The 17,018-nt window shown below is 39.6% G+C and overlaps 1 protein-coding gene across 3 annotated transcripts in view; it reads right to left on the reverse strand.

Moving 5' to 3' along the window:
- Nucleotides 1-1,401: 1,401 nt before the first annotated feature.
- The window catches only part of IPCEF1 (interaction protein for cytohesin exchange factors 1), an 88,675-nt gene continuing 73,058 nt past the window's right edge, over nucleotides 1,402-17,018 (reverse strand). For all 3 annotated transcript variants that reach the window (XM_063151326.1, XM_063151325.1, XM_063151327.1), the window contains 2 exons: nucleotides 11,219-11,412; nucleotides 1,402-7,370 (listed from right to left, as the gene is read on the reverse strand). In XM_063151326.1, the coding sequence (XP_063007396.1) occupies nucleotides 7,170-7,370; nucleotides 11,219-11,412 (395 nt within the window). In that variant the 3' untranslated portion in view covers nucleotides 1,402-7,169. The remainder of the gene's footprint in view (nucleotides 7,371-11,218; nucleotides 11,413-17,018) is intronic.

Here is a 17,018-nt window from a genome sequence, read left to right on the forward strand (position 1 = left end):
TTCCAGCCATAAGAAAAAGCCACAATAATAAGAAGAATGGTGACTGAGCCTTTCCAAAATAAGCAGTGATGACATAGGGTCAGATGCAGGGATGGAGCCTTTGCCCTCTGTGCTGCTAGTGATCATACTCACCCCAAGCTCATAGGAAGCCAGCCAAATAAAACCCAACAGGGTTTTTAAATCAGACAAAAGACAAATGTCCAAATCATAATGAGCAACTCAATGACACCTTTATAAAACGTTGGAACAGCTGATGTTTTGTACCGCCACAAGAGGGTGTAAAGCAAAAGCAAGAGCCAAACAAGAGGCAGCCCAAGGCAGGGAGGTGAGGTGTTACAGCAGGCATAAGGGTAGACATATGGTGCCCCACTGCCTTTCCTGTCAGCATTCCCACAGCAAGCATGCCAGGAAGGATCCTAAAGAGATGCATCATTGGATACTTTTTTGTAGAGTCTTGTTTTCAGGCTCAGAAGCCAAATGTTTGGCTGTGCATTAGGCACTGAAAGCAAGAGCACAGGCTGAGATCACATGAAAACTGTTTCCTCAGGTTGTCTTCATGACTCCCTATCTAGCAGGGGGGAAAAAGAGAAATCATTGGTAGTAGCAGAAGTATAACTTTGTGGGAGCATGAGCCAAGCTAATGCTTTACTTCTGAAAGGAAAGAGTCCCTTTCTTCCTTCCCACTTACATAGCTCTTCCTTCTGCTTCTGCCTATAGAATCCAGCTGCATCCCTTCTGAGGACTCTGTCAGGCACTGACCCTCTCCATGAGGCAATTTCAGTTATCATCACTGCAGATGAATATCCAGCTTGCTGTGTCTGCTCCCTGCTGCCTGACTTGGCTGGGCTGACAGAGGTGCCCAACGATGAGCTGATTAGCCCAAGACAAGCAGTGGGAGCATGTAGGAGGTTGGGGGAAGAGAGGGGACAGAGACAGGGACATTCTTTTTTCAGCTGAGCCCTTAGGACAAGTTCATTTCCTAGGAAACACACTTTCACCATACTGCTACCTGGCTGGTCTCTCCAGCTAAACTGAAAGCCTTTTGACAAAAATACCTATCTTCTTTAAACTGAAGCAGGCTGCTCTGTGAGCTTAAAAATAATCTAGTAATGTTCCATACCTGTCAGAAGAGACTGATCTTCCTAAAGGGTGCCTACAATAACCAATTAAGAGTTAGAGTTAACTAATTTAAAAGCAGTTTCAAATACCACATTGTGAACTAGTAGAAGGCATTCCTTAGTCAAACCATTCATTGACTCTTCGTGGTTTCAGATTATACAGCTTAATAATAATATTAGTCCCACAGGGAAATTGCTTGCTTAAAGAACTAGCAAAAATGTATTTCTTTTTATAGAAGTAAACTGAAAAATCTGCAGTGAAAATAAGCAGAAAAAAAAAGGCTGAGCAAAATATTCTCTCATTTCAGTGTTTAATTGACAAGTGCAAACATAAGGCTCTCATTCTGCAAGATGTGTGTATCATTCCATGAAAATCAATTCACACGTGTAGGCAACAAGCAGTAAAAAGGCAGCGCTGAGTGCCAACATTGTGCTGTGAGTTTTAAACCAGTGAAGAAAAAAAAAAAAAAGACTCAGCAGATAAAATACTGAATCTGGATCCCATGTACTTTTGTGGTGCTGCAGGCTCTGCCACTGCCTGATAGAAGTCCTGGTAAATCTTCTTCTGTGCATGACTTTTCCTCTCTACACAGAGCACAGTGGGACAGACACATCCATATTTCCTTTGGGCCAGCCCCCAGCACTGAAAGCTTGGCACAAGAGCACTGCTGTTTGTATGCACAAATGGCTTTTCACCAGGTGAGCTAGTTTGGTAAACACTCATAAATAAGGCGACTTCCATAAATCTCTGCTAGACTAGTGCTGGTTTTAATTCATGTGGGAGTGGGAGATGGACTTTCATAGCCTCTATTTATTTTTGGCTGGGAGAAGATAAAACTGCCATAAGCAGCTTCAAGAGTCAGAGTAATTTGGGCAGGTCCTAAGGCATCTAGGACACAGGGAGTGGTTCCTAAGCTATGGCATGAGGACACAAACTATTTGCCCTATAGAAAAGCCATTCACCTACATCTTCAAAATGGACCTCATGTGGACGAGATGGGGTGCATAAGCCTCAGACATTGGTAGCTACAATGCTTTCCAAAGAAATGGATTCTACAGGCTGAGTGGTACAGGCTGAGTCATCTAAAGTCAACCATTTCCAGATCATACATCAAGGCTGTTGAGCTATCAATGAATTACATGCATATTTCATCTTTAACTTGCTGCCATCTTATAAAAAACACTCACTTTGGATTTTTATCAGGAGGAAATAAATTAGGAAAATATTCATTTTTCCAGAGCAGACAGGTCTTGGAACTTCTCCCATAGCAAATTTCAAGGAATGTAGTACTCTTTTCAACACCTTACAATTTTTTTAATGTTGAAATGCTTAGCTTTTGGCAAGCTCAGCTCCTACTACCCTATGCAGAGATGTGAATTTCAGCATGATCTTAGCTCCAAGCTTTTTTTCTGTTCTATTTTTCTTTTTTCACCTCAAATTTTATTTCAGTTCAGAATAAATGCCATTTTTAAAAAATGCTATAATGTTGCAGCTTGAAGCAAATGAAAATGGGATAAATCCTCAAGCATCAAGGAAATGCTCACTGACATCTTAAAATGTCTGCTGCTTTGGATGCCTGACATAAAACAGGAAATTCCACTTTGGCTCCACTACTACAAGAAAACCACTTTGGCTTCCTGTTAGCCCAAAGACATGTCTCATGTAAGTGAAGTAAACTCAGGCCCTCACTTGGGTACAATTGGTTACAATTGGCTACTTTTGTAGGACTAAACAAGCAAAATAGTAAAAAAAAGGCCAAAGCCCAAAAACCAAACACAGTACATGCAGTTCCCCTCATAAAATTATGCTTTCATTGGTTCCTTTGCTACTTGAAAAGTTTAAAAATACAGGTTTTCATATTATCAGATTCATATAAATCTGTAATAGACATGTAAGCTTACAGGCTTACACAATAGGTGTAACACACCCATAATTTTTTCAAGTTAGAAATAATTTTAAATTCTCAATTTCCACTGAGTTTTAAATCAAATACCATGTTTTTTCTTCCCCTCCCTCCTTGACTGCCCCACACCAGTCTTTTCTCTCAATATGATGGTATCCTCCAAAATTCAAATGATTTGCAAGAAAAGAGAAGCAGCACATTATTTATTCCTGTTTATTCCTGGTATCAGTTAGGGTATAGTTAATTTCTGCTTTAGTATCTGTTACAGTGCTATGTTTTGGATTCAGAATGGGAATGGCATTGTTAACACACTGGTGTTTTGTTTTCTGCTAAGCCCTGTTTTATCCCAAGTCAAGGATATTTTTCCTTGTCCCGTACTCTGCCAGTGGGGAAATACACAAAAAACTAAACTGGCAGGGAGCATAGCTGGGACAGAGGACCCAAACTGACCAAAGGGATATTCCACATTGCAGAACATCATGCCAGGTAAATAAATCACGGGGAGCTACTTGGGAGGGGGGCCTGATCTGGCTTTGGGAAGAGGGGTCTGGCAGGTCAGTGGGTGGTGAGCAATTGCATTGAACATCACTTGCTTGGGTTTCTTTCCTTTTTTATTATTATTATTATTTACCATTACTGTTTTATTTTACTTTATTTTAAATTATAAAGCCATTCTTGTCTCAGTCTACAATTTTTACTTCAATTCTGTTCCCCATTACACAGGGATGGGGAACGAAAAGAGAGGGGGGCTGAGCAAACAACTGCATGGTGTTTCATCTCCAGCTGCACTTAAAACCATGACAAGGTGAAACCCTAGTATTGATTGAATCATCAGAGCTAGTTGTAAAAATATTCACAATCCCCACATGGAATCTCTTCCATCATAGGAAAGGAAACATGATCCCATCTCATTCTGGTATCTCATGAGATGTACACCACCAGAACAGAGAGATTCAATTCCCAGAATAGCTGCAGAAACAGTTGAAATCAGGTATTACTACCAGGAATTCCAAAATCCCCATTGCTGGACTTCCTGCACCAACTGGCTTTACTGACAAGAAAAATTGTGCATGTGCACATATCCACACACACACACTATCTCCCAAAAAAGTGTACAAAACATGTCCCTTGACACAGATGGTTAAAAACTTCTTGACATTCACACACTAGGGATGCCCAGCTCCCTATGCTGTGAGTCAATAGTGCAGGTCTTCCAAATCCAGACCAAGAAATACCAGTTACTCCAAGCATCACTGAGCAGGGCACAGACTTGTCCAAATTTCTCCTGTTGAGGCAGCTCCCCGCTGTAGCTGTCAGCTCGTGCGTAATTCTGTCTCTGATTATGGCTTTCATGCTGCTGGGCAGCCCCTTGTGATAAACCCAGGCAAAAACTGTCACAGTAATTAGCAATGCCAGAAAATTAATCCTGTTTCACTGCAATTTTCACTTTGCATTTTCCACGCTTTCCATTATTTTGAGTCTAAGTAGTAGCTGAAGGGAGTGGAGTTAGACTTCCTGCACAGTGCATAAAACCCATACATGCATTTGCTTTCCTGAACAAAGAAATTTGTTAAAGTTATAACTGGGATTAAAGTAACCCCATTCAAGAATTTTCTATTCTTTTCTAAGCAGTGATAGAGCCCATGCTTAGTAGGTCTCCAAAACCTCAATAGTTCAACAATAAGTATCTACTGACCATCTAAAAGAGAGTAATTTAAAAGCAATTTCAGGCTATGTAATCTGTCAAAACCAATAGTGGAGTTTGGGCAGTCCAAGGGCATCTCTTTGTCTCTAGATTTGGGAAAGCTGTTTTGTCTGTATTTACACAAGTGCAGTGTGAAAAGAGCCAACACAGCATGTACAGGCCGCATAGGCTTTTCTTTGCATACAGCAAATTTACTTCAGCAAATGGAGTTGACCCAGACTTTGCTCAGAACTGCAAAGCACTGACTTGTCTGGCCCAGCTCAATAGGCCACTTAAGCATGTGCTTCTTTTCAGCATCTGAGTGAAGATGATTTTGAAGGAAAACAGTGTTTACCTGCCTTATTTCGTGAGAAACTCACATGTGTGATAGAACATGCAATTTGTCCTCCAATATTTATCCATTACTTAGCACCCGGTAGTTAAAAATTAAATGGACCAAGAAGATAAATCCCTACACTCCTAATTTTCAGGGTGTTCTCAGGAGTTAATTGACAGCATTTCAATGGGAATGGTGGAAAAATTATTAAAAAAAAGCCAAAAAACAAAAAGAAGAACAAAAAAGGCAACCTAAAAATGGGCTCCATTTTAAGATGCAGTTACTCTAAACCAAATTGCAGCAGGTATTTAGCTTGCTTAACTTCTAATTAGAATTAGTGAAGTGATGGAATCACCATTCATATGATGATTTCCTGAAAAGAATACCTTTTTAACCATCCAGGATTTTGTGTCTGCTTCCCCATTTAGTCATTTTCATCTATTTCCTTGCCTTTATTTTAAAAGAAAAGCTGTTGAGTATTAAAAGTGCAATATCAATACTCAAACAAATCACTACACAGGTGGAAAAGATTTCATATGTTCCCACTAACACCATTATCTTTTGTTTTGTCAATCAAGCTATGATAAAACATAAAATGTATAAAGAGAGGTGAATATGGCTGCATGTCTATAGTGTATTTTGCTTTAAAAGATAAACTGTATTGAAAACTAATGACAAAGAATATCCTCATGAAATATCAACAGAAGTGCAGATTGTCACAGTTCCTGTAGTGACATTTATTTGGGAATGGTGGACTAATTCCTGCTTTTCAAAATTCAGCACTCTGCAAAATTCCTTATATTGCAGAAGAGAGGAAGGCAAAAGCCTAAAACCTTTTATTGAGGACAATGAACCCAAAAAGTCATGATCCTGCAGCAAAACCTCTTATTTTTTTCCCCTCAAATGGAACTCTTCAAACTCTCAGAAAACTTTTTTCAGGCCCTAAGTTGTACAGATTTTCTTCATCTAAAACTCAAAGCTAGAAAAGCAGAAGAAAGAGCCACAGCATATGCCTCAGGGTAGTCTCAGCTGCAGAGCGATTACTGTGATCTATAATGGAACAGAAAATAAAGAGGCATTTCAAGTCAATCTGTAAGCACTCCCAGCTGAGTGGGCTTGGTCCACATGTGCCTATTTATATTAGGAAATTCAGCATATATAAATATATAAATAAAACATCTATACAGTACATAGTCACATTCATATAAGTAATAAAATTACATATATTTACAAAAATATTTGCAGCTTTGTTTTACACTTCTAGGTCCACATTAGGAGTTGAGTCATTTAGTTTCTGGCTTGTGAATATGATCACCTTCCTTAAGTTGGACTCTGGGATCAACTTGTACCTTATATACTCCCAGTTGCCAAAAAAAGAAAGAAGAACATAATTCTTCCAAGGAATTCTGCCAAGTCCATAAGAAAAGTTGAATTTTGTCTCACTGAAGAGTAAATTACATGTTAGCAAAAACTTAGAGACCTCTTCTTCTTGTAGAAAGACAGTACCTTCTTGGTCTGGACCATAAATAAATTTCAAACTCATAAAACATCAGGCAGAGCCCAAACTGGGTGCCTGGCAGCTGTCAACATTATCAACTCATGCACAATTGCTCTTCCATTTGTCTCCATTTAAAGTGGTTGAGTGGTGAAAGTAAATGGGTACAGAGATGAAAACTAATACGTCAGGTTACCATAGAGGATAAAAAGGTAGAGTAGGCTACATCCTGTTGGGATCAGTTTAGCTTCATTTCAAGGTAAGGTGTATGGTTAAAACAATCCCAAGGATCTCATATTTATACACTAGATATTACATAGTTCTGCATCCTTCAGGAGCTAGACACTTATAATTTTCTTCTCCAAAAACTGAAAAATGCTTCTTTGCTGCTTTGTTAAATAGTCTTCTTACATATGCAGGCCACATTCAGGCGTGATTTTTAGGCAACTTGGGCAAGTTTGGGGAACTTGCCCATTTGACATTAAATGAGCTCTGCAAGAACATTTAAAACTTTGGAGACTAGGTTGTTTTCCTTTTAAGCACACTTGCGAAAAACAAACCTCAAGATACAGCAGCTTAAATCGCTTGTACATGAAGACCCGTGCAGAAAAATCTTGTCGTGTGCCCTTGATCAAATAGCACTTTCAGTGACTGGCCGTGGAGTCATTTCTTGCTCTTCACTATTCTCTGTGGATGTGTCCTGGATCTCCTGCTGCTGATAAATATCTTGGACCAGCATGATGTTTGTGCTCCTCCACTCTCTGTACTTCACCGCTGTCAGCTTTGGGTCCTCTAGCAACTGGTTAATTGTGGCCAGGTCATGTTCCTTACACTAGGAAGAGAACAAGTGGTTATTTCCACAGAAAATGTCAAGACAATTGTCCCTAACAAAAACACTCTGGGAATGTTAAACTCATGTCACAAGGAGATGGCCAATTACCCATCCTCCTGGCAGCTTGTTCCCATTTTTAGAGTGTAGGTCATCAAAGTTATGTCTGCAGTAAAAATTCTTCCCTGTTAAAGGCAAATTATGATTTCATCTAGATTTTTTTTATAGGCTTCTTAGCAAAACTTGATGAGAGAAGATTCATGTGAAAATTGCTCACTGTTATTCTGTCTCTCAACAAGACAGTGCTTGCATGAAACGAGACACAACAGCATTTATTTCTGTAATTCACAGCAGTTCTAACTTTTTCAAAAACACTCATTCCATGTAATAAATTTCTCTTCTCTGGGACCTGCACTGACCATAATTTTGGATATAATTTGTGCACTGGCAGTAGAGTGGCTACAGTACCTGTGTCTGCCATCTACCACCAGCTACTGCTAATAAATCTGGCATCTACTTTTAGGCAAGAGCAGCTCAGACCATATATTGCAGGCACCCTGGTTCACTTTGTAAGGTGCGGGCAGTGACTGATGCAGGGACACTGAGACTGTTTATGACACAGAACTACAGAATGGTTGAGCTTGGAAGGGATCTCTGGGAGTCATTTGGGCCAAAACCCTTCCTCAGACAGAGCCACCTACTGCAGGCTGCCTAGGACTGTGTGCAGATGACTCTTGAATATCTCCAAAGACAGAGACTCAACAGCTTCCCTGGACAACCTGTGCTTGGTCTCCTTCACAGTGTTTCTTGCTATCCAGGGGAAACCTGTGTTTCAGTTTGAGCCCTCACTTCTGGTCCTGTCACTGGACACCACTGAAAATAACCTGGCTCTGTCTTCACTACACCCTCCTTTCACACACTGATGTTCTTTGATGTCCTCACGTTGTGGCATAAAAACCACTTTGCTTTTCCAGCCCATACTGCCTATCCAGGGACCACAGGATAGAGAAGACCCAGAGAGCAGGTATAATGTCACTACAGGACACAAAACAACACAAGCATACACACTGCTGCTCTCAAGGTGAAGAAAAGGGAAGTTTATTATCTGACTGTAATATTTATAGTTTTCTAAAAGTGACAGTGGATTGGAGAGTAGAAGTGCTACCTCTCCAATGACACTGGACAAACCAACAGTCTATCAAATTTCTCTTCCTCCATAAAATAATGCAAAACAATGGGTTATTTACAGAAAGTGTGTGAGAAAGTTCGTTACAAGAATGTCAACATCAGAAGGCTTAGAAAATCTTAAAAAATCAGGGTGACAGCATAATTTATTAATGGAGGCACAATGCTGCACTAACAAAAGTTGGCTATTTCTGCTGGGCTCACTTGCTCCAGTCTGTGTGTGAAAGCAATGAATAGTTCTAACCATTTTCTCCTGCTACCACCCATTCATCATACCCAAGGACACCCTGTGTTGGTGGCTGCCTTGAAAACACCTTGAAAGTACTCCCACACACTGATTTCACCTTCTGATGGCAGCCATCAGCTGTTTCTGTATCCATATCCTGCTACTAATCCAATGAACCTTCAACTGCTCCAACTCCTGTCATGCCTTAGCTGCTTTTTAAACCCAAAAGCTCATTCAGCTGTGTTTTACACATATCCTACCCTCAAGACCCTTTTAAGAAGACTTCTAGCATTGATGCAGGGATACGTACAGTTGGCTTAAGAGAAGAAGAAAGGAGATAAGGGGGTGGAAGGAAGAGAAGTATTTCTACTGGACAAACTTGCAGCAAAAAGTCATGCCATGGAGTTTCTCCTGTAGCACTAAAATTATTTCCCACATTCACTAAGACTGTGATGCATTTGCACATAGCTTCCCTCTCTTCCAAAGTATTCAAAGCATGTTTTGTTAATGATATATTGTGGCAGCAGCATTAATCTGTTGTTAAATATGTGGAGTCAAAAGTCTAAAATTAAAATTGCATTGAGACTTGCATAAATCACTTCTCAAACTAATAGGGTTTTAATTAAAGCAGCATACATATGGATCTACAAATCCTGATTTTTAAACTTCCAGTAGATAATTTCCAATTATCTTATGTCTTGCATTAAACATTAAGAAAATTGACTCTAAAAGCACATAATTCCACTGATGTAATTAATATGGCACTTTCCCACTGCAGGCACTTGACTTTCAGACAGGCTAACTTAAATACTGCTGCGTAGAGAACTCTGTTTGTGTCTATGAGAAAGTGTCTGTGCTTCTTTTATTTGTCTTGTAAATACTCCAGGTTCTTAGTTTGAAGAAAGCAAAAAAAAAAAAAAAAAACCAACAAAAAAAAAAAACAAAAAAAACAAAAAAAAAAAAAAACAAAAGAGAAAAAAAGCCAAAACCCCAAAGAGATCAACATATTTGATACGCTATGAACACTCCAAAACTTATTTTTGCATAATAAATACAAGTGTTGGACAAGCCTGAGTTAATCACAACTTATATAATACTCCCATGCTAAATCAATGCACCATTGTCCTCCTTGCTCATGTCTGACATTAAGGCTTCCATTCAGCTCCATACCAATGAAAGTGACTGTCCCACAAAATACAACTCCATTTTGCACTAACTGGTTCTTAGATTTACTAGTGAGGGCCCTGTCAGGGAAAACTTTTTGGAATGTTTCTGTATGTAGGAAGTAGACGCACTTTTTAAACCAACTTTCAGCTATGTGGGGGACTCACTTTAGTGCTGATGCAAATGAATACTTCTGTAGTCACTGCCACATCTCTGAAAACCCATTGATACTAAGAAGAGACTTCACCAGGTCTCATACAGAGCCAAGAAGGATGCCTCTCTTCCCAATTGCCTTTACTTTTCAGGAATTTCAATACAGGCTGAGGCGCCAAAGCCAAGCCTTCCATTGCAACTAATAAACCAATGATTGTGCTGGCAGGTTAAGTTTTTAGAATCACAGAACTGCTAAGGTTGGAAAAGACCTCTAGGATCATCAAGTCCAACCATTCTACATGCATTTCTCCAGCTTACAGTGCCTGAAGCCAAATACATGCATTTGAAACAAGATACTCAATTCCTGCTTCTAATGCATACAAAAAGAAACAAGTGAAGCCCCAAGTTTGCATTTATTCTGTCTTCTCCTTACAATACAAACGCTGTGGTTAAGCTTTTTTTTCCCTCAGTACCATTCAGAAGCAGGCTTTGAAATCCCATGACATTTGATGCTGGCAAGTAAACTGCTTCATAAATTCCCACATTCCAGACAGATTTACCGGCCCTTTCATGGAACGTCTCCTGAACCCCTGTACCCCTCCAGTTTGTGATATATTTCCAACATAAAAGCAGGATGCTTTTGTTATTAGAAATATTTTAGTTACAGGAGGTCTTTACAATAGCTTTGGCACATCCTGTACATTCTCTGATAATCACATAAGGAAAACTTTTTTTGGCTTAGGGTCATTTTCATGTCCTTTATCATCAATGTACTTTGTCTGCTCTTCCTTTTTTAAGGCTCCCCTGTTTAGTGCATTTAGCTGAGCTAGCAAGTTTTCCAGTTAACTAAGAGTTTTCTTTATTAAATTTTCCAAATGGGCTGGAACTTCTGTAAGAGGAGTCCCTCCTGAGCTATTGCCTCTGCTTCCAGTTCAAGCTGAACAACATAACGCAGATCAGTGTTCACAATGAAGCAGAAAAAAAGAATTCCAAATCTTAACAAAATTCTCTGGGGCTTTCAGTAAATACATAATTACAGTTTAGCTGAAGTCTGTTCTTCTTCTTTTTCAGCCAAACTGTTTTTTTCCCTCAAGCTTTTCCTTGGCAAGACCTGCAAACTCACCTTTAATGTACTGTTCAGCATTCGAATTTTGTGGAGTTTCTCATTAATGGAGGGGTTTTTGCTGCGCTTGATAAATGACTTCCTAAGCTCCTTCTTAGTTGACAGTCGACGATCACCGATGGGAGACAGGCTTGCTTGCTCCAATGACTTGTAAAGTCGCTCCATCTCATCATCATCATCACACTTTTCCTGGTCTGCAAAGAAAAGAATAAATTGGGCATGAGAACATGAATGTATCAGCAGATAACAGAAAAGTTATGTTCAGCTGTTAGGAAGGCTCTTAACCAACTCAAAAAATAATTGTATTAGAGTTAAAACTAAGGGAAATTAGGGTAATTTCTAGGGTAATAATGCCTATGAGAAATACATACTTCCAAACTCACACGTTGCTAAGAATCAGGTGATGATCCAAACAGATGTGAGCTTGTATCTCCACTAGTAGAGTGCTGCTTTAATGCCCTGGATATATCACAGACTTTGAACTGTCAGTAGCCCTATGTTTGAATGAAACAACTCTGATAGCATCTACACCCATTCATCCCACCCTGCATGCTACTCACAGCAAATTATGCTTCTACCTGGCAACTCTCAGGGCAAATTCTCTTTGGTGTGCTGATTCATCACCAGGTTTTGGTAATTATTGAAAACAGAGTTTCAAAAAAATGAGCAATTAAAAGAAACATAGAAACATTTCAGGAGCCCCAAAAGAAGGTCCCTAGAAAACAGATTAAAGCAAAAACCCTTGCGACATCCAATGTCTTGCTCCTGAGTTTCACAGATTGCAGCAGAGAATTTGCTTATAAATCCTCACAACAAAGCCTTGATTATCTCCACCTTAATTATTCTGTTGGCTCCCAAGCTGCAGGACCATCTTCTAAGACAGAGAGTACACTAAAGGAAAATTGAATAAACAACCAAGAATGGCATAAAATAAGAAGATAATTTAAGCAAAGGCATTTCTCAGAATAAAAAAACTTTAAAATGAACAGACGGAAATGAAAAATGTGCTGGGCATATGTAGGGGCATTTCAGCAGAAGGACATTTTTAGCAACAGACTGCACAACTCACTTCTCGTCCTTCAGTCCACACAGCTTCAGTGATTTCTACAGGAAAGTCTTACAGCTATTGTTGTTTTCAGGGTGCTAATGAATCCCTCAAGATCCACTTTGGATAACACTTGGTTTTATGTCACTGGGGGTAGTGGTGTTGGTTCTTCTCAACTGCAGTCCTTCCTATTCCCATTGAACTGGCTGGGCACTTTTTTTCTTTTAAAGTTAAACATTTACTTTTCTAAATCATCTGCAGTCAGCAAATATATTCACAACAAAAGGAACAAGTCCTTCTGCTCAGTCATGCTGCTGTGAAAAGACTGCTGCAATATGTCAGCTTGCTAAGGAGGCTGCTTCTTATCTTTTCCATGTTTTATAAAGTACAGCATCCTCCTACATCTCTGTTCTTTCTAAATATTTAGGTTACGAGAAAGGTTTATGATATGCTGCAAATATTTGCCTTCACCGTGTTTCTGGCCTATTCTTCACTACTGTGTGAGTATAAAAAGCCTACTGTAACTTAACTAAAACTAAATATAACTTCCAACATTGGTACATTGCTGGGGGAGGAAAAGGAGAGCTGTTGTATATTTAACAAGCTGCAGGAAACAGAAAAAAAAATGGAAGTGTAAGGCATAATACACGGCAATAGTATTTCCTGAAAGCTGTTGGCACATGCCATGAGGCTTGCAATAACTAGTTTCCTGCCCGCTTTCTTGGGATGAAGCAGCTGTTTGTTTCATTAGCCAGCTTCTGCACAGGACTGCCTCAACTCTGCTGTAGACATCACCCATTAGGACTGTGCACAGTAATACTTTGAGAGATAAATTGATCTTTATCAGCTATCCAAGACTGTAAGAAGGGGAGAAAGTTGCTTCAGTCCTGCTCAGCAACTCTTAGATAAAGTCAACCCACAGCAGACTTAAGGTCCCTGCTCCAGACACCTTTTGAGGCAAACTCATGAACTTTCTCAGTATCCTAAGAGGGTTACAAAGCAGAAAGACTGAGAAAAATTCACCCTCACTGAACACTCTTCTTTCATGCAAAACAATCTGATATCTTCCATGCACTTGTGGGAAACTGTCAGGAGTACAGTAGCATTCAGCACAGAAGAAGATGGAGCCAAAGGGAGAAAAGCACAGGAGAAGGCTCATACATGATGCACTTGCCCAGCAAAGTGTACTCAGCTTCTGCACACTTTCAAGACTTCTACCTGAAATTCTTTCCCTATTTCTTATTCTTCCACCATTCTCATCCTCCAAGGGATTAATCAGGGTCAGATGATTTCAAAGGGAAGGGAACATGTCATATTCTTCATATCAGATAGATAAAGAACTAAATGGAATTTGAACAAACTGCTGACAAACAAGGGTTAGTGGAACTTACAGGTTGTGTAGAGCCAGGTATGAGTTACACAGCACTTTTGTCACCATCTTTGATTAATTTCAACTACTGCTAAAAAATAAGAGAGTATCCTAATATTGTGCATTTGTCTAGAACACTGCTGCTGTTGACAAAGAATATGTCTGCCAACAAACCTCTATAAACTGAGGCCAGACTATCTGTTACCTATCTGGAATTTTACCTTCAGCATCCTGAGCACCCCTGAGCCAAGCTCAGAAAAAGCCCACATTTTGCAAGCTTGAAGCTGCCACTGAATGCATTAGATTGATGCTGTAAATCTGAAAGGGGGAGAGGTAATGGAGGAACTGAAAAATTCTGATTTAGGGGAGCTAAAACACAATTCTGAGGCTTGATGCCATTTATCTGGAATTTCCTTCCAACTGGAGGTATAACAGACAAGAACAACCTCCCAGAGGCTCAACATGCCTATTCTTCACCTCCTCAATTTTCAGCTTCAGCCCTCCTGTCAGCCAACTTGCCAGAGGCTGGAGACATTAATATTTTGAGACTCCCCATCTTGGAGCATCAGTACAGGAGCCTGTCTGAAATCTCAACTTTAATGCTCTTTAGGCCTCCATAAGTGAAATTATCCAGAACTTTCAAAAAGCAGCTGTGAAAAATAATGTTGATTGTTTCCCAGTAGTAAAGATAAAGAAATATGAAATGTTTGGCAAAAAGAGCATTTTGCATTGAAAACCACCTCCAACAGAACACATCTGACTAAATTTATCCGAAATGTAAATATTTGTTCTCCCATGCTGTAACTGAGATCTCACAGACCCCCAGTTGTGTATTAATCCCAGGGAAAAAAAATCTCTGCTTCTTCCTCCTGTTCTCACTACTCTTATGAGCATCTTGTAGTTTTGCCAGCACCTCTTTTTCCTGATTCTGCTAAAATTTTTTACACCAGTCAAGAGAACACATACACCCAAGGCTGAAAAGAGCAGAGGCAAAAAGTCACAGATGATTTTTGCCCTTCCCTACTTATCCACCCCCAAGCCCTTCTCCACAGTGGTACTAGACTTTTTGATGGGAATATGAAGTCACCTCAGGGAAATCTCATTTCCCACATAATTATGGAACAGAAAATACAGAAAAAAATTCAGTTAGGTGAGCATAACTCAGGCAAACTCCTCACTGGTAAATGCAGAAATAAGGGAGGAAAGATTGGAAAAAAATATTCAGGAAACTATGTTACCACAATTAGATGCTGTTGTCTAACAGTACAGCGGACTCAGCAGTGCAGGGTGGAATTTTAATAAACTGAACTGGAAACAACATAAATAAGTATCTCTTTTTCAGAGGGTTCAGAAAACCATAGCACCATAGTTTTCACTGTGATTTCTAAAGCTTTTTTGATGAGAAACAAAATAATTATTCAAGTTGTTTCTCTACACAGTTGTTCTCCCCATAAGCACATTTCTCATCTAGTCTCAGCCACGATCCAGCTATTCTCTATAACTTTTGCAGAAGGAACAAAGGGGCCAGAGCACACCAGAGGATCTGTTCTGGCTATTACTGGCACAGGCAGACTCCAGAGAGGAAGAGGATGTCAGTGGTGAGAACAGAAGGAATTAAATAAATCCAGCTCCTATTTAACCAACTCCTTCCCACAAAACCAACCCAGATAAAATCCAAGAGGTATTTGAACAGCTGTCCAGGTTTGAAAATATCAGCACACACCAGATCTTCCACAGCTACTGTGAGCTAAGGTAAAATGAACCAGAAGTGGTAAAATAGGAATGTCTTGCCAAGGTACATCAACTTCATACGATCATGAAACCCTCAGAAAATGCAGGGAAGAAGGATTTTACTGCTATAGTAGTAGATACCTAACTAAACAGGAACACACATTCCATTTTCTTATAAAACCTCTTAGTTCCTGTTGCTTCCTTTAGCTGTTGTGGTTTTTGATCATAATGGTGGTGTGTCAGGGTCATATACTTTTTCTTCCAGTGGTTGCCAGAAGAAATAAAAAGGATGGAGAGTGTGTCCAGCCATCCTGAAGGGGCCAAGGCCAGCTCCTGGATACAGTGCACGTAGTCAGACAGCTGCTTGTATTCTCAGCTGTTTCTTGTTTACCTTTCAATTTCTTTGCATCACAGGCAGCTTAGAATCCATTGTCACTCACTCTGCATGTAGCAAGATGCATCACCAAAGTTTTAAATATTTTCAAAAAGCAAATGGATGCATAATGCTGGTCTCCTTTCAAATGAGAAAACTGATAAACTCCCCTTCTTTGTTTCACTCTCTGGTATGTAACATCTCCCCAGTAACTGGTGCAGAGAAGAAATGCTGACAATGCTCATAACGCCACTAAGAGTGGTTGGAAAGATTGTTAAAGATATCAAATGTTATGGCTCTTTGCACCAGACACTCACAGTTGCTTAGCAGAGTTCATTAAATAATTTCTGTAGAAAAAATAATCCATCAGCATTTAGTTGAATCTGTAGCTTTTCTTATGGAGATTCATTCATTTATTTCTGGAAAATGTTTCTTCCATTGCTTAACTCATCACTAAGTTTTCTTCACTGTTTTTGTACTTTTTCATGGTAAGCTCTTCCCACAAAACCACAGCTACTCTTTCTTCCTTTAGGTACCAACTTTTCTCACATTGGTCTCCATTTCTAGACTTTGCCCAGCAAAAGATCTCTTCAGTTCTAGAAAATTTTCACCTCAACTCTAGGCTCTTATCAGCTACAACCAAAAATTCAACTTGTGGCTTTACCTTGAAGAATGTGGCCAGAAAACAGTGTGGCAGGGTTTTTTCTCCTCACCAGGAGAGAGACACACCTGTAGGTACTGTGGGGGACTGGGATCAAAGACTAAGAACATAGCTGTTCTGATGATAGCAGGGCCATCTTTACACACAGGGAATATGTGCTTTCAGGACAAATGTGGACAAAAAACAGACTTGTCTCCTCCTGGACGCACTCTCATGACTGAAACATGTTAGAAACACACTATTCAGAAGCATTTTAAAGCAAATAATGCCCACTGCACTGAAGTATGCCTTCTTGTTTTGCATCAGATAACAAGGGTACTCTTACCAGTTTTTGCAAATCAGGAGAATTTGCAGCTAGATTTTACTCAACAACTTGAATTCATCTCACAGTATTTATGCACATGCTTATCAACTAGTTGGAGAGGGAAATTCTTGGGGGATGAGCCACAGAGCCAGAATTGCATCCTTTTTGATAACTTTCACTTGGAACTGAAATGTTATTTCACATTAATCCTTCTTTTCCTACTTCATGCTCAAATTGAAGTAGCTTAATCTCCTTGCAAAATATTTCCTTAATGTTTTCAGCGACCATTGCAGGGAAGGGCCCCGCACAGCAGCACT

Source organism: Melospiza melodia, chromosome 3 (genome assembly GCF_035770615.1).
Source record: "Melospiza melodia melodia isolate bMelMel2 chromosome 3, bMelMel2.pri, whole genome shotgun sequence".
In the NCBI taxonomy this organism is placed as follows: Eukaryota; Metazoa; Chordata; class Aves; order Passeriformes; family Passerellidae; genus Melospiza; species Melospiza melodia.